This window comes from Passer montanus, unplaced genomic scaffold (genome assembly GCF_014805655.1).
Source record: "Passer montanus isolate IOZ18808 unplaced genomic scaffold, ASM1480565v1 scaffold39, whole genome shotgun sequence".
In the NCBI taxonomy this organism is placed as follows: domain Eukaryota; kingdom Metazoa; phylum Chordata; class Aves; order Passeriformes; family Passeridae; genus Passer; species Passer montanus.
In genome coordinates this window covers 1914505-1939204 of record NW_024368707.1, presented here as the reverse complement: position 1 = coordinate 1939204, position 24700 = coordinate 1914505, and the positions used below count along the sequence as shown (strand labels likewise).

The following is a 24700-nucleotide window of genomic DNA, read 5'->3' as shown; positions in this document are numbered from 1 at the left end:
TATTGCCCCTTGGGTCTGTTTTCATTCTTCTGTTCCCCCTCTTTCTTTTCTCTCTCTCTTTTTTTTTTTTTAATAAATTTTTTTTCCTCCCCTCCTTCTCCCCCTCCTTTTTTTTTTCTGTTTTGGTATTTTTTTTCCTCCTTTCTTCCTTTCAAAAGGACGAAGTCCCTAGAGAGCTCTAATCTGGAGAGGCTGGGGGCTCCCCAAAGGGCTGGCCAGCCGATGGGGCAGGAGCGGGAAGGGGGAAGGGAGAGGGTGGAGGTGGTTAGGGAGCGAAGTAGAGGTGGAGGGCAAGAGGAAAGTAGTAACTAATAAGCATGCAGCCAGCCAGCTGTCAAGATGCTGACAATACTGCTCCGGGTGCAAAGAGTCCGACAGCCAGGGCTGGCACGGAGCTGGCGCAGGGTCCTCCCGGGAAGCGCCTGCCTCCCCTAAGAGCCGCCCTGAACGCGGCACAAGCAGCAAAGAGAAAAAAAAAGAAAGAAAAAAAAAGAGAATGGCACAGATGGAGCGTGCTGCACAGCCTCTTCAGAAACAAAGTGCACCTAGGAAACAGATGTTGTTGCTAAAACAAGCCTGGAACTACTGGCTGCTCTCTGGCTCCTTCTCCCAAGTGCGTGCTGGAAGAAAGGGGTCCTGGAGCAGCTGCCAGGGCTGCCCCCATGGCTGGGACATGCTGCTTCTCCAATCAAAACCTTTCAGTCCAGAATCACTCCCAAACTGGGAGAGTTTCCACAGTTTTAGACCAACTTTTCCTCAGCACTCTCCATCCTTCTCATTCTTGATCCACCTGTAGACTCTCCCACCTTGCAGCTTAAGGTCCCAGTTTTGGGGAGCTGAGGAATTCTGAAAGGGATGTACATCTGCAGCTCTTACAGAACAGTGCAGGCCCTACATTCAGGAGCTTGACTTTCAAATGTCAGAGAACCAGCAGAATTGCTGCTATCAAGGTTGTGTGAGATCAAGGCCCCACAGAGGTGCAGCTCAACCTACTCTCTTGCCAAGGCTGGTGTCAGGAAAAAAGGGCCAGGATCCCCTTGAAAACCACATCACAGACTTGTGATGAGTTATTTGCTCTGGAGTGTTTTCAGTTTTCCTCACAACTGCTATAAACTCAGCTGATGTGCAGCAACAAAGTCTTGCTTTTTTGAGGCTTTGCTATGGGACAACGCTGAACCTTCATTTTAAGAAATATTTCAGAGGAGGCAGCAGGGAAGGGATCACCCACTGATACCAGTATGATGTGAAAACACACCTTCAGTCTCTGAAGCAAGGGATTTAGTGCACTGTATAACTTACCGGAAGCATTCTCCCTTGCCATATCAAAACAACATTTGCTTTATCATTCCCATCACAACTAAAGCTGGAGATCCACTGATCAAAGCAGTCAGATGCTGTACTAAACACAGAGGAAGAACAAACCCATGTCCTCTAGACTTCACACCATTGGATAGAAGAGTTAGTTAGTTTAGGATGCTTGATACAAGTACTAAAAAAAATTATCTGTCCATACTTTTTTGCTCTTTGGACAAATAGGAAAAGCATATAAGAGAGAGCTGGGAATAAGTGAGAATGTCTGTCTGGGCAAGAAAAGCCACAGGAATGGCTCTTTCTGGCAACTGATGCAATGGGACCCACAGGATGGATGGCGAGTGCCAGCTGATGCAGCTGGCTTTGGTCTGGGCTCCACCACTCTGAATCCTACATGAACATAGGCCAGGCCTCAGGTTGTTCCCTCCCAGTCAGCAGCAGCAGTGGAGCAGGGTGCAGGGAACAATGGGCAGTTCCCACCAGGAACTGTCATCACACAGGCACAGATGTGCTTGTGGGTAGTTTACGTTACTCAGGGCACTGCTTTTGTTCTTCCCTTCTCATCCTTTGCAAACAAAAAAACCCCAAACCTTGAAATCTGATGCTGAGATTCTAATTGCCTCTTGGGTTAGGGAGAGGTCAGAGAGAAGGCAGGCCTGGCAGATGTAGGGGAAGCGATGCTGGGCAAAACCCCTCAGAGATACTAAACGGAAGTGTGGAATAAAGGTGACAGAAAAGAAAAAGCAGGAAAATTAAATTCAGATGACAGGGTCAAGAGAGAAGAAATAGAGGAGTTGGGATTTTGGCAGACTTCCTTACGTTGCATTTGTCCCACTGCGTCAGGGCAAGGACATGGCAATGCCACAGCTCACCTGCCACATGTGTATCCAGGCTCAAGTCCTTTTCCTGTTTTCTTCTGAGCAGGGGCTGTCACCTCACACCATCACCTCTCAAGTAGTTCTCTCTCCCCAGCTGACACTGTTCCACTTAATTTAAATGTGGCCTGCTCAGAATAGCAGGAAAACCACACCTGCTCTCTACCAGAAACTCCTTGCTGCTTTGAGACAAAAGCTTAAGACTTCCACAGCATGCCCCGATCTCAGTGAAACAGCATTTTTCCATGGAGAAATCCATGGAAAAATGGACACCTAAATGTCCAAAAATGGACATTTAGAGACATCCCCATCATCACCATAAAGAAAAACTGCCTTCTAGTTTGCACTCCTTTCAGGATGCTCTTATCCAAAGCTGTTTTCACTCTGCATTGCATCCCCAGCAGCTCTTGGGGAACACACACAGCCAACTCTCACTCCCTGACTACAGGACATCAAGATGTTGACTAGAACAACCATTTTGCCACTGATGACGCAGCAACGCTAAAAAACCCCAAACCCTAGGCTACCTACGGCCTCTCTGCTGCCAGAGCAGTGAAGAATGGGAAGGAAGACCACAAACCATGGCAAAGGTGTGACATGGAGCTGCCCTGAAAAGACCCATCTCCATTTTATTGTTTCTGTCACGTGATGGTGTCAAACTTGCAACAGGACAGACAATATATATACCAGCATCCATTCATGCTGGTAACCACCAGCTGAAACACTCCTCTCTCTGTATAACATGAACCAAAGCACAGAGGAGTGGTGGACAAACCCCACCAGCCAGCATCTGCATGGAGCATAGCAGGAGTGCTCAGAGAGCAAGCATATTTCAGTGTCTGTCAGCTATGGCCACCTGCAAAATGAGACTCAGAAGCTCTTGTTCACAGAGTAGATCACAAGCCAGACACAGCAGCTATGGACACTTTTTAAGAGCAGCCCACATCTTCATATGCTTAAATATGGGATACCTTTAAGTACCAAACTAAAAAAAAAAAGAAAGAAAAAAAGTCCAAATAATTTTTGTCTAGGAACAATAGAAAAATCTTGTCCATGTCCAATTAGAAACAGTAATAGAGTGAAACAAATACACGAATAAAAAAAACCCAAACCACAAATCAGAAAAGTCCATAGAAACTGCCAGTGACAGTGTTAAGCCTTCCTTGGGGGAAGCTGCTATGGTGAAATTTTCCTGTTGGCAGAGCAAAGACTTTGGTAGCTTTCCACAGCTCTGAACCTTCTTCCAGTATGTACTTGAAGAGCAAGGGTGCCTACAACTGCTGCAGTAAAAAACTGACCAAGCTTATAAACCTAAGCCAGTGGCACAGGAGAAATACCTGCAAAAACAACACATCCTCTGGATTATAACAGAGGACTTGATTCTACTGCCACCAAAATTAGCCTGATCTTTGCCATGACTTCAATGGGAGCAGGCCCAGAAACTGCATTAACAAGCACAAGGCTAGTTTAACACAGTTGACATCAAAATCCAGAAGAGCATACAAAAGAGACAGGACAAAGTACTTGCCAGTAACGTCAATACAAAGTTTAATCCCCAGATGACTGGCTTTAGAGACATCCCCATCACCACCATAAAGAGAAATTGCCTTCTAGTTTGCACTTCTTTCAGCAATGACTTGTTGCTGGGATGCAAAAGGGCACAAGCCCATTTTTCTTGTCTTTTATAGATGGTATTTAAAAGTTGGGGATTTTTTTTCTTTCATAAATTTGAGAATAAATGGGAGTTTTTACTCTCCATAGCTGTCACTAAATTGCTTTTCACTAATAATAATTTTCGTTATGGGAGCAGGTCAGAAGCCTCTAGAACTCTCTGCTGGGACAGATTTCCCCTGGAAGACATGTCACTACTCCAAAAAACACAAGAGGAAGCTCAAGGCTAGGAAAACAAAGGGACAGAAATGACTGTCCATAGAAAATGCTCTGGCTTGTGCCAAATGCCTAAGGTGGAGTGAGGGGATTAGTGCTGAGTGCCAGAACCCAGATGGGCTGAGCCAGAGCCCTACTTTGTGCCATGATCAGCAGCTGCCACGCTGCTCCAAAACCTCATGGGGCCCACCCTGAGGTGAAAAATCATGGGGGACACACTCACAATGGGGTCTCAGGATGGGTGACAGATTTCCCCTCTTCCCAGAGATGAAGAAGAGAGGATTGCATTGTTTAGGCTTTTTTAAAGGTTGTGTTTGCATGTGATTTGCCCCATTTATCACCACAACAATAAACAGCCTTTCCAAAAATGATGGTCCCTTGAGGACAGTAAGCCAAAAGTGGCAGGAGATGAAGCAAGACCTCAGGTTGCCCTGCACAGACAGATGGGCAGGGTCGCCATAAGTTTTGACAAGGGGATGCTCCATAACAAAAGGATGGCAAAATGCTGCTGTCTCAGAGCCTGGGAAGGAAGACTCACCTGCCTGTGCTCCAGCCAGCTCCTAGGACACACTGGCAGTGCCACAGCCAGGCTTGTCAACAGCAGCAGCAGTGCCCATGAGGACTGGGCATGGCACAGAGCCGCCGCCAGCTCCCCACTAGTCGCTGCTGCCCGTTCACACTCGAACCCATGCTCGAAGCACGAGCTCAGAACCGAAGGCCCCTCTCCAGGCCTTTCACACAACAAGCACCAGCAGCAATTCCAGTTGTAAAGTTTGCTTTCCTTGACACACAGTTTACTTTCTCCATTCCCCCGCATCCCACCCCTGCCACTTACCCCTCACTCCAAAAAGGCTCTCTCAAACAGGCTTAAGCTTTAAACAAATAAGGGCTTGGCAAGCAGCAGCCTGCTCCCGTTTCCCTCCCCACCAGCCCTGCTCTCCCCCCTGCCGCCTCCACGTCTGAGCCGTGGCGCAAGCAGAGCTGGCGAGCGCCGCGCAGGCACAGAAAACAAACACGTGGAGCAGAGCCAGCTGTGAAGTTGGATTTGGCATACGCTGTTTGCAGAATGAATAAAAGCACATGGAAGAAGAAGGAATGGGAGAAGGGGGACAGACTGGGGAGGCGGGGGTGCCCTGGGCTGAAGAGGACAGTGTGACTCCTCCTTACAAAACACCGGCACATGCCCGCTGCTGGGCCTTGTGCCCTGCGTGGATGTGGAGGGGGCACAGTCCTACAGCCATATTTCCTGAGCTATTTGGCATCACACTTCCCCACCCCTTTCCCAGCAAGGTGGACTGTTTTTGCATGTGCTTGCTCTCACTCCTGGGCAAAAATTAGTGTGTTCTGATGCAACACGTGAAAAATAAATGCACTTTTACCCCCCGAGGCATGCCATTCTCCCCCATTCTTTCTTTCTTTCTTAGGGTTTCTATTTCCCATGCACATTATGGTCCAGGGCCCCACAGCACAGGAAACCCTGACCCAACTGCCCCATCACCTCGGCTGAGATTACATATGCTGAAGGTCCACATTTACATTAATCCCTCTCCCAAGTGTCTCTTTCTGGAAGGCTTTCAGACAAAATATCCCTCCTATTAAAACCAAGCTCCCAGGAGATGTTAACTCGGGTATTATTTATTATTCTGCCTTCATCCGTCTGGTCTAGCCATGGGAATGGCACTGGAAGGCTTTAGGAATAGATCACCTATGCCCTTACATCAACACTGGATCCATGCAGGTTTTCCTCCCTCTCCCAATCATCTCCAAGCAAAATGAAATAGAAATGTATGCACTCTGCCTGGTTTGGGGCAGACTCCAGTGATTTGACATGGTTTGCTTGTGGTTTCCACCCAAAACCATAAAGCAGCCAGGTTTGCTTGGAAGGTGCTCAGCTGTGTTTGAAGGCTGAAAGAAAAGCAGCAGTGTCCTACCTGGTCTTGGAGCCTGTCCAAAACAGGCCAGCAGCTGGATGGAAGAACAGCCCGGTCTGACCACCCAGACACCTGCAGACTTGTTTTCACAAGTCTTATTACCATCCCTGATGCACAGTAAGGACTTTACCCTAGGCCAGCCTAGGGTAGTCCTTACTAGTGAACACTTGTCCCTCAGCGTCACTCCAAACCATCAAGCTGACAACAAGACACAGTATCTGGATAGTGTTCTTCCTGAGAACAGCATTATGGACTCCTGATTACAGCTAAGGAAGGTAACTACCTTGAAGAAATGTTGCAATTGCTTTTTTGTTTTTTGGTGGAATTTACTGAAACACCAAATGAAGCCATGGATCACTGCAAATAAAGCACTGCTCAAAACCAACCATCCTACTCTTATCTCTTTCCCTTTTGGAGGCAAATTAGCAAGACAGAGAGGGATAGAAACTCATAGTGTTGGAGGTTATGATACTACATTTCTGGAATTGCCTCCTCTATTGGACAAAATATACCGCTACCCCATGTCTCAGCTTTCCAGGCTGCAAAAACAGGAACAGAAAACTCCAGCTGGTACAAGCAGTAATGAGATGAGCATGAGTCAGACAATTTCAGATTCTCATATGAAAGGTGCTAGACAGGTATGCAGTGTTATTATCTGTACTGCTTCCTGGTAGCCCCAGGATTTTTGGATTAGTAAAATACAGATGTCAGCATCTTGGGAATACTGCCTCGGTAAGTGAACCCAGGGAGGGGCATGCTGATTGCAACAAAGAGAAAATATGAATTTGCACTGCACACAAAATATTGTGGTTAAGGGAAACAGAGAGATACCACTGACAACAGAGAACAGGATAATTCATTGGGGTTTGTCAGACTAAACTTTCTGTAATCAGAGACTTCAGGGAAAGTGTTTGTGAAGCAAACATTCAAACATGCAGCTGCCAAGAGCTAAATAAACAGAGGAGGAGAAGCAGAAGAGCCAATGTGGCACCACGTGCAAATACCCCCTGATCAGCAGTCACAGGCCAACTGAGCCCATTGGCAGGCACTAGTGAAGCCAAGGAGATGAACTACTGCAGGAAGACCCACCACCAGTTTGGACAAACAATGAGCAATTCACACCTTCAAGATGTTTTCATCTAGAATAGGATTTGCAGAACTGGGCAGGCATGAGTACATCTGTGTGGCTCAATGGACATCTTCTTGCACCACACACATGCAACCACCTGGGCATGTGAAATAAAGACAAAAGTCCATAGCGAGCAATACCCAACAGCTCTGGTACCATGCATTTTAGTCCCACTTCACCTAAAGCCTGCAGTGGTATTTACTGTGCTTATGAGGAGCCAGAGACCAAGGCCAAGATCTGAGGGCAAATCAGCTGATCCCAGCCTGGAAGCCAAGGGTGCCTAGTGGCACTGGGCAAGCGAGGGGAAGCATTGGTCTCTGCTTCCCACCACAGTGCCTATCCATCAGTCAGGGCTTCCCTCCCATGGGTCACAAGACTGCTGGAAAGGGTGCCTAATTTCCTATAGATCAGACCTCTCTTGGCTGTCTGAAAGAAATGTAAGAGACACAGGGCATGTTTCAAGGCCAGCACGGGATGCATCACTTCTCTGTTGGTCACTGGCCATGAATGCACCCACAGTAGTGCTTGGTATAACAATTCCTTGGCATGTTTGTGGCCAGCTGCTTTCTGCACAAGTGATCAAAAACTCTCATGCTACAAAGGTGCTGGAAAGAGGAAGTTTGTGGTTCTGCAGCCCAAAATTACTCACACCTTTGTACCTAGACTGCATTTATGTGCAGGAGGTTCACGGGGAGTGGGGGGAAGGGGTAAGAAAGCTGTCATCCTCCTAGCTAGAGAAGGACCATGAGAGATTAAAGGACCCAGAGAGGCTGCTGGTTCTAAAGAAAAACAGGCTTGAAGGTTTAGTTGTGGTAGATAGTGACTGAGTTGACACAAAGGGACTTGATGCATTTTACATACACAGCATTGGTTCACTCCAACTCTGATGGAAGCGGTGGCCTTCCACAGGAGAAACCTATCCAGATTTAAAAGGCTGAACCTCCATACTAAGAAACAGTCCAGTACCACAGACAAAAACCCTTGAGGTTTTTTTCATCAGGAGATAAATGACCTCCTCTAGAGTCCTGACATAAGTGCTCCAAGTATTTATAACCTGGAAGAGATATTAATGAAGAGGCAGAGTTACTTTAACTTTCCCTTCTCTGCTCCCCTCCTGTATCCTCACCCTCAATTTGCTACTGTGCAACAGCCTTTGGGCAGTTAAATCAGCAGCCTACACACATGATGCAATATTTAAAGCCCAAGGAGCTATAAACATGGCAGTAAATACATGCCTGCAGAGGTTTTCTGCCCTCCATACCCTCCAAACTTGCAATTTTCTCACATGGGAGACTGGCTCAAAACAGACAGGAGGAACCAGTGCGATGACCAGCCAGTGGTTCCCAGCACAGCCACAAGCTACCTGGGGCCTGCTGCTGCTACAGTCCCAGCAGTGCAGGGCTCCTCTGGTCACAGGACAAGGTGTTTCCCCAACATCACAAGGCAAAAGTGCTCCCCGTCCTGCAATGGGAACAGCTGAAGCAGAGCTCAGCACCATTCCAAATCCGATCACGTGCTGCTGGCAGGGCAGGAGGTAGCACAGCAGTCCTAACCCCTGTAAGGAACATGCTGATCTCATTTGTTCAACCACAATCACACTGGTGCTGGACCCTCACTCATAAACAAGTGCAGACTGCGCATCCACTCCTTAGGGTTTCCAACAGAGGAACCAGCACCTCAGACCAGTGACAGCATTTAGTCACAACAGCGGACTTTGGTTTGAGACCATTCACATCACCTGGGCCACATAGCACAACAACATCTCACTTTTGGTCCAGGCCTTTGCTGTTTCCCTGGATGGCAGAAGCGGGTGAACAAAGAGTTAAACCTGGTACAGCCTCAAAAATCACTCATTGCTTTCTGAAGCAAGAACATCTTTGGCAGGGTCCCCATCTGGGAAATGATATCCTGTCCCTTCCTCGCGTCCCCCTGAACTCAGAACAAAGCACTGCACTGCCCAACATTCTCCTCCACTGTTTTCATCTTGGTCCAAACGCTTCTTGCGTTTCAACTTCTGCCAAAAAGAAATGCATTAAAAAATATAAAAAAGGCATGTGTGGGACAGGGGGAGAGGAAACAGAGAGAGTAGAGGGAAGTCATTAAAACCAAATCTTGATTACCTGCCAGTGGTGGAAAAAGGAAACAGGGGAGAGGAGATTTTTCTGCTGTGATATGCATCTTGAAGCTGAAACCAGCAGACACAGAGGAGACAAGACTTCTCCACACAATCCTCCACCTGGGACCAAAATTAACATGCTTTGACTTTCAAGTCTCCCATGTGCCACACCATCATCATCATTGGAGGAGAAGGAGGCATTTGCTTCCTAAAAACAATTTCTGCCCGTCACCACACACATTTTTTACAACTCTCACAGCTGTAGCTCTCACAGAGTTCCTGCACCCAGCACTGAGCCCTGCTGGCAGAGGACTGGAGGACACAGCACAGCTGGCCTGCCATTTCCACCATAATATCAAACACAAAGGTTTGGCCATTGCAAAGACATAGGGAATCCTAGAGGAAATGAACCTGGATAAGATGGCTTGTGCATGCTTTGTGGAGAGGCTGGATGGGCCAAATGAAGAGTCCCAAATGGTTCTGTCTCCCAAAAAGACAGACAGAAAAAATAATAAAAAAAAAAAGACAGAAAAAATAATTTAAAAAACCTGCATTGGATAAAGAAGCATTTAAAAGCAAAACAAAAAACCTAGTCTGGTTTGTAGTCTGTAACAGGGACATGTAGAGCATGTTTTTTGTTCCTTCAGTACAAAAGCCCTTGGTTTCCCTTCCTCCTCATTCCAGCATTTCCCCATCGGGGGTGTCAGAGACAGTTCAAGGCCTCCCAGTACTTCAGACAAAACTGGGTCTTGCTGCCCTGAGAACAAGCGACTGGGATCTAAGAGAACTGGGGAGATTTGGGGAGCTCAAGAGCTGCAAAGGCTAAACTTGCTGTCCCTGGAGGACGGCCAAATGGTCACCATCCCCATAACCTGCCACAGGCCAGTGCTTCCCTCCAGGGTTTGGCTTCCTAAGGTGTGACTTTGGCTTGCAGGCTGCATGGCCAGGCCACTTGGGTTCCCCAGGGCTTGCTTGTGCTACAGCTGGTGCTCTGCAGCATGTCAAAGAGAGGGAGAGATTAACTCCTTTTTTAAGTATCTCATTACTGTTATATTTTTAAACACATCTGGTTGAAAATTTTTCAGCAGAGCCATAAATAAATATATACTTTGAGGAAATTTCCTGCGATCTGAAAACTTTACTGACTGGTCTAGCCTTTATCAGATTATGCTCCTTCTCCAGTATGCATAAGCTCCATTTGCTTCTGCTTTGTCTCCTGTAAGGACCAAATCCATTGAAATTTCAATAAAATATAAAGATTTCACTACGTGTACTGTTTGATACTTTAACAACCACCCTCATGACCAGCACAGCAGTCACATATTCATTGTTGTCCAACCTGGTGATTTTTAATTTTCCTTGCAATCAGAGGTGTCATCTGCTAAGACCCACAGATCCAGACATTAAAAATGTATTTCCTAACCCTGTCTGCAAAACATTTCTTTTCCTGCTCTTCAGGAGAGAGATGACAGAACATAATCAGCTGGGAATCTAATGTCTCTGATAGGCTTTCCTCTTTCACAGATCATCCCGCTACAATGCTTCCATCCTAGCTAGCTTGGTTTAGAAAGCAGTTTCTACAGCTGAGGACAAGAGTCAAAATCACCATTTGTAAAATAAATAAAAAAGACAACACCACCCACTACCTCATATTAGCAGACTGTTAAAGAAAGCAAACAATCACCCACTTCTGAAGAAGCCCAAGACAGGAGGAGCAGTTCTCTTCCAGTCGGTCCCTGCCTGCCTGTGGCAGACAAAGCCTGTTTAGTAGTGTCTGTACAAGATGCTGCTATTACATAAATAGCAAATAAAGTTCAGCTGAGAAGAGGTGCCCCAAGCATGAGGCTCTGCACACGGAGCCATGGAAATGCTTGCTCCGGAAAGGCTGCCTTTCTACAGTACTTCTCATTTTAACAGGATGGTTCCCATTTAAACCCTCTTCAATCCTGAAAGAGATGGCTTGGAACTCCCAGCCTCCTTACCCAAATGCTAACCCACTCCTTGTAGCCCAAAAAAGGAAATAAATTCATGAACAAATAATTTCCAGTACTTTTTTTCCAGGCTATTGTTATGTGACTGCATTTGGAAGTAAGAGAGGAAAAAAAACAAATACATGACTGTGGTCAGAGTCTGGCCTAGAACAGGGGAAGGAAAAAAAAAGAAACCTCAAACCCCAAACCCAATCCTTGTTTTATATGTTTAGTCATTTTTGGAGAAAACTGTAAGCAGTAAAAAGACCAAGAATAAACACTGACACCAGCTCCTGGGCTTTGGGGTTGACAACAGGAGATTCTAATCTATTCTTCCATCTATCAACGCATTCTGTTCAGCCTAAGACATTTTAAAAACCTAAGTCTAATATGCTACTAATATAATTGAAGAAGTCTAACTTGACTTCTGCTGCAAAAGACTAAGAAGCAGTGTGTTGTGAATTGCTTTATCATTTTAGAACGTCTTTTCAATGCAGAAATCACCTTTGCTTGAGAGGTTTTAGCAAATGTTTCACAGAAAATATTAGATGGCCTTCTCCAAAGACTCATCCAGCAGTGTTCTGGGAGGACACAGCAAACCCCTGACATTTGGTTGTCTACCAGGAAGTATAAATCTAGAACTCTTTGGATTTTCCAAAAATCCTTATATTATTGTCCAGTAAAGGAACTTAAGGAGTATGAGATTCCTTATTGTACAGAGACTCCTTTAAGAACTCAGGTGCTTTGCAAAAGTCATCCTCTGCCTCAAGGACATTTATCTCTAATTGCTTACAGGGACTGTTAGTGCCTTCTTTGAGAAGGGAAATCTCATCTGTCCCACAGCACTAAATACCCCCAGAAAAACCTTACACCGTTCAAGCCATCTGTAGATCAGCTCAGGCAGTACCTACCCTCCAAATTACATTAAATACTGTAACTTGCTAAACAAGTGCAGCATTAGAAGTGGGAAGGAACAAGGTCTTTCCTCTCCCTCTAGCAACTGTGAAAACTCACCTATCTAAGGGAAATACAATCTCAGAATTACCATTAGGGAAATCATTCACCATTTCTTAACTTGGAAAATATAATAAGCTCTTTCGGGAAGAAGAGCACTCACTTTTGTGAAAATGCTGCTCCATTGTTTTAGATCCAGTTGTGCGGCACAATCTGCCCTGGGATGGGTAAAACAAGCTGTTTTCATATAACCACATCCACAATGTGCTGCAGGATTTAATAGTTCCTCACAAAATAGATAAGCTATATAAACATAAAATGTTAAAATAGGACAGAAAGCAGCTTCAAGAATTCTCTCTGCAAGCACAACAGGGAAACAATTACAATTTCCCTCTGCATTTCTTGCCAGCTGAAGTTTTTCTGTTTCTCTGCTTTACTCTGCCGATAACAAACATCTGTTGGGAGCATCCTGCCCTGCGCAAGAGTGGAAAACATCTATCGCAGCCTTTGGGGCTCTGTACTCAAGCAAAGCCTCTGGAGATCCTCCTCTGTAACAGCCACAGAAAAACCTCTGCTGGTCTTACCTATTGACTACAAAATTCTTCCATGGAAAACTAGTCCTTTTTTTGCAGCGCACAAGTAGTTCAAGTAGTTAAGGAGACCTTCAGAAAAAGACACAATGAGCCTCTCGCACAGATGATCTCTTGACGTCCCCCATATATGTATAAGGATCTTTATTTTAGGGTCTTCCTTCCCAGCTCTTGCCTGCTACCAGCTTTTACTCACATAGTTTTTCAGCAGAAAACTCTAGAAGCCCAAATCACCAGGCTCCAAGATAAAGCTGACCATCTGTGGCTCATTAACAGCTTTTGATCCTTTTTGGCCTGGTTCCTACATTCCCCTTGCAGATGCTGGCACCTCAGCACATGCCATGTCCGCTGCTTCCCTGGGCTGCCTGTAAGGAGACAGGTCAGCATAAAACCCTCCTAGCCTGCAAAACGATGTGAGATCAGAAATGCTGGTGGGGACTTCAATTGCCTTTGAACCTTTGAGCTCCAATCCACCAGCTGAGGGGAAAGAAGGGAAGGAGAGACATGGATCTCACTTTGAGGACGGCATTTCTCTGTAATAACCTGTGGGGAGGCAGCAGCCCTGCCTGTGTCTGCAGGCAGCCACTGTGCCCGGGCAAAGGCTCCCAGACCCGCTCTGACACGCAGCGTGCTGCGCTTGCCTCAGGTCAGCGAGGGCTGGGAGCATCTCTGCAGCAGTGGGCTGGCGCCTGGGGAGGCACCCCTAGTTGTTCCTTATCAGACTTCCCCAAAACAAGTAAGGGCAGGGGTACCCAGGATATCGCCCAACAAGCCTTTCTCAGCCCCAGCAACTGCTGCTGGCAACACTGGGACCTCAGGAAGAGAAGGGGAAATTAAAGACAGAAAACAGGGAGAAAAGGGGGTGCAAGGACCTGGCAGAGGCACCTACCTCTTTGGGAGGCAGCATGCACGCAGGGAACAGGGCCACACTAGAATCCTCAGCTCCAATCCTGTTCTCTCTTCTCACTGTGAGGTCTGAGGCAAAACTGAAAGGGGACTGTGTGCTTGGAGAGAGGAAGAGATTATTCATGGTAAGCATGAGGAGGGATGGGTGGCACAAACCCATTTTTAATCCCTTTTCCATCCCATGCCCCGTCTAATTCAGCAGGACAGCAGTGAAGGCAGCAGCTATGTTAGGGCCTCTTCGCAGTCTTTCAGGCACAGAGAGTGACCTGGGATCAACAGAGAAGAGGAAAACCAGAACTGTGCCGCTGTCTGACATCTCCCATCACTCTTCCACTCCCAAGGCACTGACTGCAAGGGCACAAACACCTCATCTGAGATCTCCTCAATAATTCAGTTATTTAGCTTGCAGAGAGCAGATCAAAACACTTGCCAAATGGAGGTCCTACTACAGATAGGGTCCTCTTCCTGCAGAGAGAGCAAAGAGTCATGCTTTTACTTAGACACAAAGAGCCCCTGGCAACACAGTGCCATTAAAAACAGTATGTTTCAAAGCATTCCTCTGAGCAAAAACCCTCTGACTGCAGTTCAAGCTGTTACTCAGACACAGAAGGGCATGGCCATGAGCAGCCCTCAAGACAGTTTGCCTGCAGCTTTTTGCAAATAGATATCAGAAGATGATGCACCTGAATCCCCACCCACTCCCCCAAACAGTGCTCTAAGTCAGACAGGAAAGGAGGGAGGAAAGAACCTGCTCAGGTTTCACTGAAGCAATCCTGTCCTCTTTGAGAGATAGTTCCCAGTTGATGCATCAAGCCAAATTTTGCTCATGTCCTACCACTGGTGTCCACAGAGCTGCTCCCTACTGGGCTGCCTGTGCCTGCAGGGGTCAGATTAGCATTCAGGTACCCCTGTATGTTGTGCTCAGGAAGAGCAGCTCTTTGTAACCCTGCTGTCCCTATCTACTGCTCCTGAACCTCCTTACAGCATAAGGTATCTCTTTGCTGACCTGAACATCTCCTCTTGCATGTGGGCAGAATACAAGCCATGGACTTGGCCTGAGCAGCATCTGTTAGAGCTTATTCTTGGCTTGTGCACTGCAAAGCAATGCCTCCAGAGCAAGAGAAGCACAGTCCCAGACCCCCTGTGGAAAGAAGGCACACAGTATTTATGTATGGTACGGTTTAGCTTGAGATTGCATGCTGCAAGCAAAACACTCTTATTACACTGGCACTCTCCTCTTCCAGCTACCTTTCAAAGCATGATGCTGCAACTGAAAACTGGCTGACAGGAGAGAATTAAAGACTTAACTGGCTCCTTTCCTTTGCCTTCAGCCACAAGCTCTTGCTCTCCACCTGCAGCTCCCCAGCTCCACAAGACCTGCTGCCTGCCCAAATGTAAGGCATGCAAAGCAGCAGGATGGTACCAACACCACCTGCAGTGCCAAGTGCCCCTTTCACAAATCACTCACTGGAGCATACATAGTCACTGATGTGAGCTGAAAGCTAAGGAAGATGAGGCTCTGCTAGGACAACTCTCAGCTTCAAGGCAGACAACTTTCAATCAATGTTTACTGACACTTGACTTTGACCTCTGTTGAGCAGGGACGATAGAACATGAGACTGACTATCAGGCGCGGTGGAGTCTGTACTTAGCTGCAGTCCTGACCTGCAGAATCACTCCAAGGTACATGTGTCCCATGCTCTATCTCCTCTTTCACATTTACCTCACTGTTTTGAATGGGAATACGGGAACAGTCTCCCACTACAAGTTAACATGGTATCTGTCATAGCTGTGTCCCAAACTTGGCTAAAACTTGTAGACACAACTGTAATATAAATAGTAGTTTAGGTTTTGGAATATGGTGATGGGGGAAGATGGCAAAGCAGGCCTTTCTCAGGCTTTATCCAGAGAGTCAAGAAACCTGTACTTATCCTCAGCACTAAAACTATGCTGAAACTGGGTTATACTCACATTTTTGTGGCTGATGAAATTTGCACTTGTTTGCTTGGTCACTAGTTTGGGAAATTCTTTTAAAGGTGGTTCTTTCAAGTGGCTCAGAGGTTAGGGATGTCCAAAGCTATCCCCAGGGAGATTATAGGGTCAGGCCTCAATGATAAACACAGCCTGCCACTTGCTCTTAATGTTGGTCTCTTTGTGCTCCTAGTCCCTTCTCCCCAAACCTGCAGCCCAGGCAATTGTGAGAAAAACAGGACAATTGTATATTCAGTAACTATGTTCCTGCCTAAATTGCTACATGATGTAAGTAGCAGACCCCCTTCCTACCAGAAAAGACCACAGGCTTCATGATGCCATCAGCAGGATCCCACAGCCTGTATTGCACATTTCCCACCAGGCAAGCACAGCCAGCACTAGTGGGAGCTGGAGTAGACTGGTTCCTGTCCTGTGAGACACAGAACTGGCCTGTCTTGCTGTAGCCATGTAAATCAGATCGCTCTTCCCGAAGGCTTCCTGAAACTGGCTCCATACCTCCCTGCCAAGAGGTGACTAGGGTCAGCAAACACACCCAGGCTCCAGCAGCTCCAACTCTGTACCTGGGTACTGACCGCCCTTTCTCAGCATCCATCATCAAACTAATGGGCTGCATGGTCATCTGGCATAGTTGATCATGATCCCAAGACCTTCCTCTTCTCTGCTGCCTGGGCAGCCACTTCTGACAGGATCTGGAGCTGGGGTGACAATAGCTGAACTACTCTTGCAACATTTACAGCACCTCAGGCACCCAGAGCAGCAAGGTCCTTAAAGGCAACCAGTCCTTGTGTGGCCCTGGACTCTTTCTCTATGGCACTACAAAGGTGTTCAGGCACAAGCTGGCATGGAAACAGGAGCTCAGCTCCTCATCTGCTGGAAAGCAGACATCTTTTCCCTTCAGGCCAGTCCCAGACACCCCAAGGATAAAGTCGGAGTGACAAAAGGTGATGATGGACACATCTAAAGCACCTGGTGTTCCTCTCTGAGGAGCTCTTCATGCACCAGCTTCTCACAGGCTTCTCTCACCCTACAAGCCTCCAGCTGCAGAAATGCCCGACAGCTACAAGCCTGATACCCTGCTTAGCCAGCTGAGGGGTATGGAAGTCCCCAGAGGGACTCAAGAGCTAGTAGATATCAAGCCCTCCTCCTGCAAGGGTCCCACAGCTCTGCTGTGGTCTGGCTAGCCATGCCCAGAAGAAGTTAGTAATGGGGTGTTCCTCACTGGATTCAAACCCCATTGCAACTGGATAACTGGGGCCATCTTGCTCTCTTTCTGCCCAGATGACTTTGGCTTAGAAGCTGCACTTCAAGTGCTTGCAAGCCAGGATATGCCTGAATAGCCACTTAAGAAACAGGGTCCACTTCCATGCAGGAGTAGATGGTCAGGGCTAATCTGGGCAGCTGTTACACTGGTGACAGTGGGACCATCTCATAAACCCACCAAGCATGACCCTGTACTGAAAAGTGAAGAGGGGGAGCTGGTCTCAATGCACAAGTCTGATTGACTCCCCACTGCATCATCAAAGTCTGCCCAGGTGTTTTTGACATATCCCACCCAGCATGTTTCTGACAACATTCCCTGACACTGGAACTCAAACCCAACCCTTCAATCTGACAGTGTTTGTGTTTGCTAAACAAGCAGCTTTCTTCTGGAGAAATAAACCACAAAAATCATATACCCATCACCATTCAGGGGTCCCAAAGAAATCTCTCACTGACAGCAGCAGGCTCTAAAGAAGCTGGACCAGACAGTCCTTTTTACCACCCATGGCAAATAAATAGCAGGAATCTTCCTGCTCCAGCGGGGACTGCCATCCACAGAAGCGCTGGAGCAATGAAAATGCTCTCCACATCAGCTACAGCTCAGGGAGCAACCTGGGACAGAAGGCACTAGATTAAATTTCTTCAGCATTCAGAACACTATTGGTTTCCAAATAATTGTCTATTTGTGTGCGTGCATGCACAAGAATCCTCGCTCCATGGTCTTTGTGCCAGCATACTCCCAGTGCTGTGACTCTCTAGGGACAAGGCCCATACTTGTATTCAATCTTGGCTTTGGCTCCCAAACACTAAGGTTTCAGATTATGTTTTAAAAAACATTTTCTCTGGCAACTGGGCTGTTAATGGATGTGATGTTTTTGCTCTCGCCTCCTCCCCACCTTTAAAAGCTTGGCACTAAAGGGCTTCTTTGAAGATAAGGCCAAATTTTCAATTTAAGGGGAGGAACTTCATAAAGTAGATTTGAAGGGATGGAGAGGAGGAGGGGGAAAATAAGAAAAACAACCAAACCTGGAGCCACTTAGCCTGTTGAGATGTATACTGTACAGCACATAAGATTACAATGGCCTCTCTGTACCACCACTGGCTGGTGCCAGAAGTTCGCTGCAGCTGCACTGCTGCTACCTACTCCAGGCTCCCTAAGGGTCATGCTCAGACAGGGCCTTTGCTGTAGCTGCACACCAGCCTGCCCTCCAAACCAAAAGCATCCTGCACCCCCTACAGAGCCCCCATCCACCCAGCAAGCAGGGGCACACATCCCCAGAGGCAACCACAGGAGCCACCCACTGGGCTGTCAGTGCCGCAGGAGACTCTCTGCTGAAACCAACTGTGGTCCTCATCTAAGAGGTTTTTGAGGGCCAGCAAATCTATGGTCTCTCTTGATCTCCAGCAGACCTACCCTCAACACCACAAGGAGGCAGGGAAGTGCCATTTAGTTTTGCAGGTGGAGAGCTGGGGCAAAGAGCAACTTGCCCCAACTTGTGGGGAAATCTGTGGTGTAGAGGAGAATCAAACACAGCTGCTCTCACATCCCAGCTTGCACCCTAAAACACTGGCATCACTAAGCAAGGTGGCTGCTGTCCCTAAAAGTACCAAGATAAATTACAGTGACGTTACCAGAAGAAGCTGAATTTTGCAAATAAATGCTGTATTCTAGGGCAATGTATCCACATTTGAGGTGTATTTCTCAAAGCCTACCTCAGTATGTTTGTATTACCATAGGCTTTCTAAATCACACTAAACTCAACACATTAATTCACAGGGCTCTGTCTAACCTGTCCTTCTGTCAACTAAAAAGAAAATTAAAAGTAACCTCAATCTGGTATTTCAAAGCTGACAACACAGTTCTTACAGGGATCTTTACCTTTACCCCTGCACTCATGATTTAAAGAACAGCAGAAGGATATATATCTGAATGCAGACTGATGCACAGTCTTCAGATATACTAGCTTGTTCAAACTCGCTGACAGTGAACACATCCCTGCATTAGGCAGGGCCCTGGGTCTATGACTGTGCATTAAAGTACAACCTGCTACCTAATCCCTCTGCCAGAGTGGACCTAAGAGAGCTAAAATGGGATCGCCACTGCAGGGCTTGGGGTGAAAGATTTACTGCTTGCCAGGCACAGAAGTTAATGAAAAATTATCACTTTCCAAAACACCATCTGGCTTTCACACAAACATCTAGAGACACCTCAGCCAAAACCTCTGCAAACTTGACAACAATGGTGGGTTTCCATAGGGGCAATATGCTGTGGTGTGGTGTGGACTGCGCCCAGCAAGCCTCCAACACTCTGCACAGGCACAAGGCACAGTCACCATCCTCACATCCAATGGCTGCCCAGGGAAGATGACTGGACAGAGGGCAGCAGCCCCTCAAGAGCAGCAGAGCAGAAAGCAAGGAAAAAGTCTGGCTCTCACCTCTGTGCTGGCACACTGCCCTCAAGGAGGGCAAAGAAGCTCGAGCACGTCCCACACGCTCCCTGATGCACATTTCTCTTCATCGATGCCATAAGAGCCAAAATAAATTGGCACTGCGTCTTACTCAAGAGCTCCTACAACACACAATGGCAGCCCTCAGGGCCCTTCACAGGCACCCAGTCCAGGTGCTCTGCTACCAACCACATCAGGCTCCCATCCCATTTGTCCTTTTGCAGGGAAGAGAGGCCATTTTAATAAAAGGAGCATGTAACATCCTCGGGGCAGAGATCTCTTGCTCCCTGTTTAAGCAGAAAGATCTGCACTGCCTGCAGCAGCTCTGAGACTGTGTAAGCAACAAGTGGCTTCTTTTCCCTGCAATAAATATCCTTCTGAGCTTTTCAGCCAACTTGCTTCCACTGCATCCATACTCCTTTTGTCTTAGCTTCCCATGGACACTCAGACAGCTGTGTTGCTGGAGCACATGCTTCTGTGGAGAGATTTTAGAAGACTTATGCACAAATATGCATATAAAGCAAATTTGAAAGCTTCCCTTTCTGCAAGCATTCCTTCCAGAGAACCGGCTTCAAGCACTGTGTTCAGCCAATGAAGCAGCAGATACGATGTCGTATGATTCGGAGCCAAGAGGAACTAAACCCAGCATTAGGAAACAGAAAAAGATGCATGTGATACCTTGCATTGAACAATTACCCAAAGTACATTTAGAAACCTGAAAGATGATATTCACCCCTATTCCATATAAGGGCCTTAGTCATTATTCACCTTAAATTGTTCTTGTGGCCTAGGAACTGGAATACATACAACCTCTTAAACAGAGACTGACCACAGGAGCACCAGAACATACAGCAGCAGGTTTTTTCCCTCAGGATGTTTTCAGTCTAACCAGAAACAGGAAGTCTCTGAAGACTTTGCAAGAGAACTTTTTCATTGCGGGATATCCCATCCTAACTTGCAGAATTCACACTGCAAATTTTTAGCCCGGGAGGTAACGGTTTAAACCAAGAGATTTGCAAGCCTTGGTGTATAACATGCCAGCATTAATATATCAAAGTCACCTCTGCACATTAAAGAAGTCCAAGAGAATTGTGCCTCATGTCTCTGAGACACTCGGCATCAGATATTAAAACAAACAACCCACCATTATTTACCACCAAAGGAATTTTTGTTAACCTGGAGTTACCTCTGCCTACTGCTGTTGCAAGACCTCGCAGGCTGAGTGACTAAACTGAGCCCAGCTGAGCTCAAGTCTCTGAAAACCCACCTGCCGGCCAACCTGGACTAAAACAACGAGCATGGTCCCCAACACACTCTTCCCTGTCATTGCTCCCCTGCTCCATGAGGCAGACAAGGTGGGGCACTAGGACACAGCCTGCCTTTGCCTGGGAAGAGTGATTTTGGAGGCACAGAGGTGCCTCTCCAGCCCTGTGCCAGTCCTGAGGAGGCCAAGCACAACAGAGAGAGTTCTCCCCAGTGCACCTGAGTTCTGCTCTGAGAGACATGAGGGTGGGTACAGGTGAGGTCTATGTCAACACAGACAGTAGTATCTGCCCCCCGTGCTCAACCCATCAACACAGGGTGCAGTTCCAATTTCTGCATGGGAACAGTAAGGCAGAGGGCTGTGGAGAAAATTCAGGCTTGCAATAGGGCATGTGCATGGGCTGAAGACATCTCCACCTTCCAACACAAGCTTCCAGCTGTTCCTGTCCTGTCACCCATGTTCCCTCCCACAGCCCAGGTAGAAGAAGCAATAGTTGTGGTTTTTTTTCCTATGTTTTCCTTGTTATCAGATTGCAAGGTTTCTGTGCTTCTAGGGGCATGTGGTTCAGGAATAGCCCAGGAAACATTGGCAGGTTGATCTGGTGGTATTTCAGTCAAGTGTTTCACTAACAATCACAAGAAACTACAAAAATTCAGGTCTGCCCTAAAAGGAACTTTTTTTTAACTCAGGAAAGGCACTATAGCATTGGGAAGTATGGGGACAAAGCAGGCTGCTTGCTTCATAGCCCCACCGTGATGCTTCTTGCTCTTCAGGAGGCTCCAGCTGGCTCGAAAGAGGCAATTCTGCTGTCCCTAGTGAGCCAGAAGGAGCTGTACCAGCATCATTTAGGTATTGCAGGGCTGCCAGTTTGGTTCTGAAGACTTGGAGTGATCTGTCTGCTGTTAGTTTTGAGGACATAAGCAGAATTGCAAGCAGTGAAGTGGACTGAGCAATGATTCACTTGTCCTTCCATGGAGCAAACTTCCAAGCCAGGAGTCTCAAACTCTGAGGGCTGGAAAGACCTCTGCAAATGCCAGACACTAGGTTTCACTTCACAATCTCAAAGAACCTCTCACCCTGTGCTTCTGTATCCTGTGAGTAAAAGGCACAGAAAAGCTGCTTTCTCCAGACTGCAGGGATACACAGAACTCATACAACTTACATGTTAGTTTGGAGCACACACATGCAGAATCGTGCAGCTCCAATGCTTCTTCGTTGTGCCAAGCAGAGAAGAAATGTGTGGATTCTTGTACTGGGATATCTCTCAAATAAAGGTCCTGTGGGTGTGTGTGTATGAGTGGGAGAAAACTGACCTTGCCTTTCCCAGCTGCACAGAACCTCTGTGTACCACTCAGATGAACCTGCCTCACATTCCTCAGCAGGAAGCAGGGAGGACTGCACTGTATCTGACTTCAACCCTCACAGCAAACACCTACTGGGACTTTTACTGCTTGGTATATGCAGGATGAGTCCCTGTATCTGAAGGGGAGAATTAAGAACAGGACATGGAACAAAACTCCATTTACTTCTTGTAAGAGAATATCATGCACCCAGCAGGAAGCTCACAGCTCTTCCTAAATGTCCTACTTACTTCAGAAAATCCCCACATGACTCCTAGCAGCATAGGAATTTATTTCACCTTCATTTCTTTAGGTCACTTAAATAAACAGAACAAATTGTCACTGCAAAGCCATGATGTGTTTCTGCTGAAATCCTTCCCCAGGATATGAACCTCAATATTCAACCCATTAATTCAAAGTGTCAGCCATATAAGTACATAGGCATAAATATGGGGGAACCCTCCTCTTAATCGCAGGCACACTAAGTCAGTTAGTTTCAAAAGAAAACAAAGATAAAATTCTACTTACAAAACGCCCACATTCTTCTAATATTTTCCATGGTCGTTTTTTAGCCCATGGGAAAAGAAATTTTAATGGCAGATTGCAAATGCACATATCAAAAAGACACTATGGTAGCAATGTAGAAATTAGGAGAATTGGGCACCAAGAAAAATATTTAAGACATCCTGGGAATTACATGAGGGTGCTGAGTGCATGTATGGATTCCTGTTATCCCACTCACATAATGCTACAGAGAGGTCAAGAGAGTTTCTTTAAAACAAGCAAGGACAAAAAAGACCATCTTTAATAGATGTGAACTGCCTTTCACACAATGCCAGTGAAATAACACTTGGGGTACCAGAATCAGTTGGGGAAATGCCCAAACATTGTATTAAGTACCTTCTGCCAGCCGAGGGTATTGGTTAAAGTCTATTATTTTTCACAGTAAGTATCTTTGGAGCACTTGAAAAAGTCTTGTTTGGACACGGCTACAAATTCAGCATCCCACTTTCTCCCCAACACATTTTCTGTTTACAGGCACCATGCAGACAGATCTGCCAAAGTTGCAGTCCAAGCAGGGAGGCATGTGTGGACAAATCCTACAACATCCCACTGCCAGGCAGAAAATTGAGTGACCCAAATCACTCCTTATCCTTGCACCAGGGTTAAAAACTCTACGGTCACAGAAGAGGACAAAAATTCTACTAACAGACAGACTACCCACTCCTGCTTTTCTCTGCTGCAGCAGCAGCCCCTTCACAGAGCACAAACCAAAATGCCTTCGCATATGCCAGAGGCGGCTCTTTGCCTGTAAACTCCCAGCAGCTTTTGACAAGAGTTGGAGCAATGGAGGATGGATCTGCGGCTTACTTTGCACAGCTTCTCCTTCTCCCTCACTGCTCACCTTGCCTCCTCGCCCAGCCGGCAGTGAGGACAGGGCAAGCTCGTGGACCAGGCTTCTGGGGAAGTTCCAGGAGAGTCTGGGAGCATCGCGGAGCCTGTGCGTGCCCTGGGCCCTCCATTAGTTCTGGCCGAGGCGCCGAGGAGGAAGAGCTGGAGGGAAACATCCGAGCCTCCCACATCTCACCTGCCTCTGCCAAAAGAAGGGGGACCAGCGGGTCTCCCCTGCTCCCTTGTCAAATCTCCTACATCCCTAGGCAGACGCCCTTCCTCGCATCCCCACACCAACTTCCCAAACTCTGCCGCTGCCTGAAGATGGATGGGGCGAAATCCCTGCGCCCCCATCGCCCGCCACCACCGTGCGTCCTCCCAGCCCCTTGCCAGGGCCACCAGGCCCGGGCCCCCTTCTCTTTCACTCACCGCGGTCTCCAGTGGAGCAGGCGGGGGGAAACACAAAGATGCCCCAAACGAAGGGAGGCAACAAAGAGGCTTAACTCCAGGAGCTGGGAACTTCCAGGCCGGATCTGCGGGGAATTCACTACACACACACACACACGCACACACACACAGAGGAGAAAAAAAAAAAAAAAAGAAAAAAGAAAAAAAAAAGAGAGAGAGAGATAAAAAGAGGGGGGAAAGCCTGTTTTGCGGGGAAGGGGAAAGTGAGGGGGCCCTTGGTTTGAGGGTGGTGGTTGTGCTTTTTCTGCGGGTTGGCGCTGGGGATGGGGGCCGCGCTGAGCTCAGGCGCGGCGGGAGGAGGAGGAGGAGGAGGAGGAGAAGAAGGAGGAGGAGGAGGAGGAGGGAAGAGGCGCCGGGATGCGGAAAGCCAGACCCTCCATACGGGAGACTGCTTTTGGATGACTGAACTCCCAAACAATTCCCTGCTCCGGCTACTCCTGCCCCGAGAGCCTCCCTCCTTCCCCTCCCCCTGAGGAGGAGGAGGGAAGAAGAGGAGGAGCCAGAGAAGGGAGAAAAGTCCAAGAAAAACCCGTTCCCCAAAGGCAGGCAGTGGCCGAGTCCCGTCCCCTGCCCGTACCATCCCCGTCCCCCCAGCACCGCGAACCGGGAGCCGCGGGCCCCCAGGGCCGCTCCCCGCCTCCCCGCGCTCCCGGGCCGGCGGAAGCGGCAGAGTTGGGACCAAAAGGTTGTGGTGGGCGGGGGAGGCGGCCCCACCGGCCCGGGTGCGGGGCGAGGACTGCCCGGCCCCGGGAGCGGGGGTGCCGGGCTGGCCCCGCACGCTGGAGCGGCACCAGCGGCTCACGGAGGCCCCCGGGCGCCCCATCCTCGGCGGTCATCAGTTGTAATAAATACCAAAAGGATGAAAAGG

General features: G+C 47.6%; 1 protein-coding gene across 3 annotated transcripts in view; it reads right to left on the bottom strand.

The window, feature by feature from the left end:
- The window catches only part of BOC (BOC cell adhesion associated, oncogene regulated), a 54537-nt gene extending 30264 nt beyond the window's left edge, over nucleotides 1–24273 (bottom strand). Inside the window, exons 1-3 of one of the 3 annotated variants that reach the window (XM_039718175.1) lie at nucleotides 23794–24273; nucleotides 14676–14810; nucleotides 13653–13767 (exon numbers count right to left, since the gene is read on the bottom strand). In XM_039718175.1, coding sequence (XP_039574109.1) covers nucleotides 13653–13767; nucleotides 14676–14695 — 135 coding nt within the window. In that variant the 5' untranslated portion in view covers nucleotides 14696–14810; nucleotides 23794–24273. Of the gene's footprint in view, nucleotides 1–13652; nucleotides 13768–14675; nucleotides 14811–23377; nucleotides 23473–23793 lie in introns of those variants that run through there. The other 2 variants (XM_039718174.1, XM_039718177.1) reach the window with 2 other exon arrangements.
- Between the last annotated feature and the right edge of the window lie 427 nt (nucleotides 24274–24700).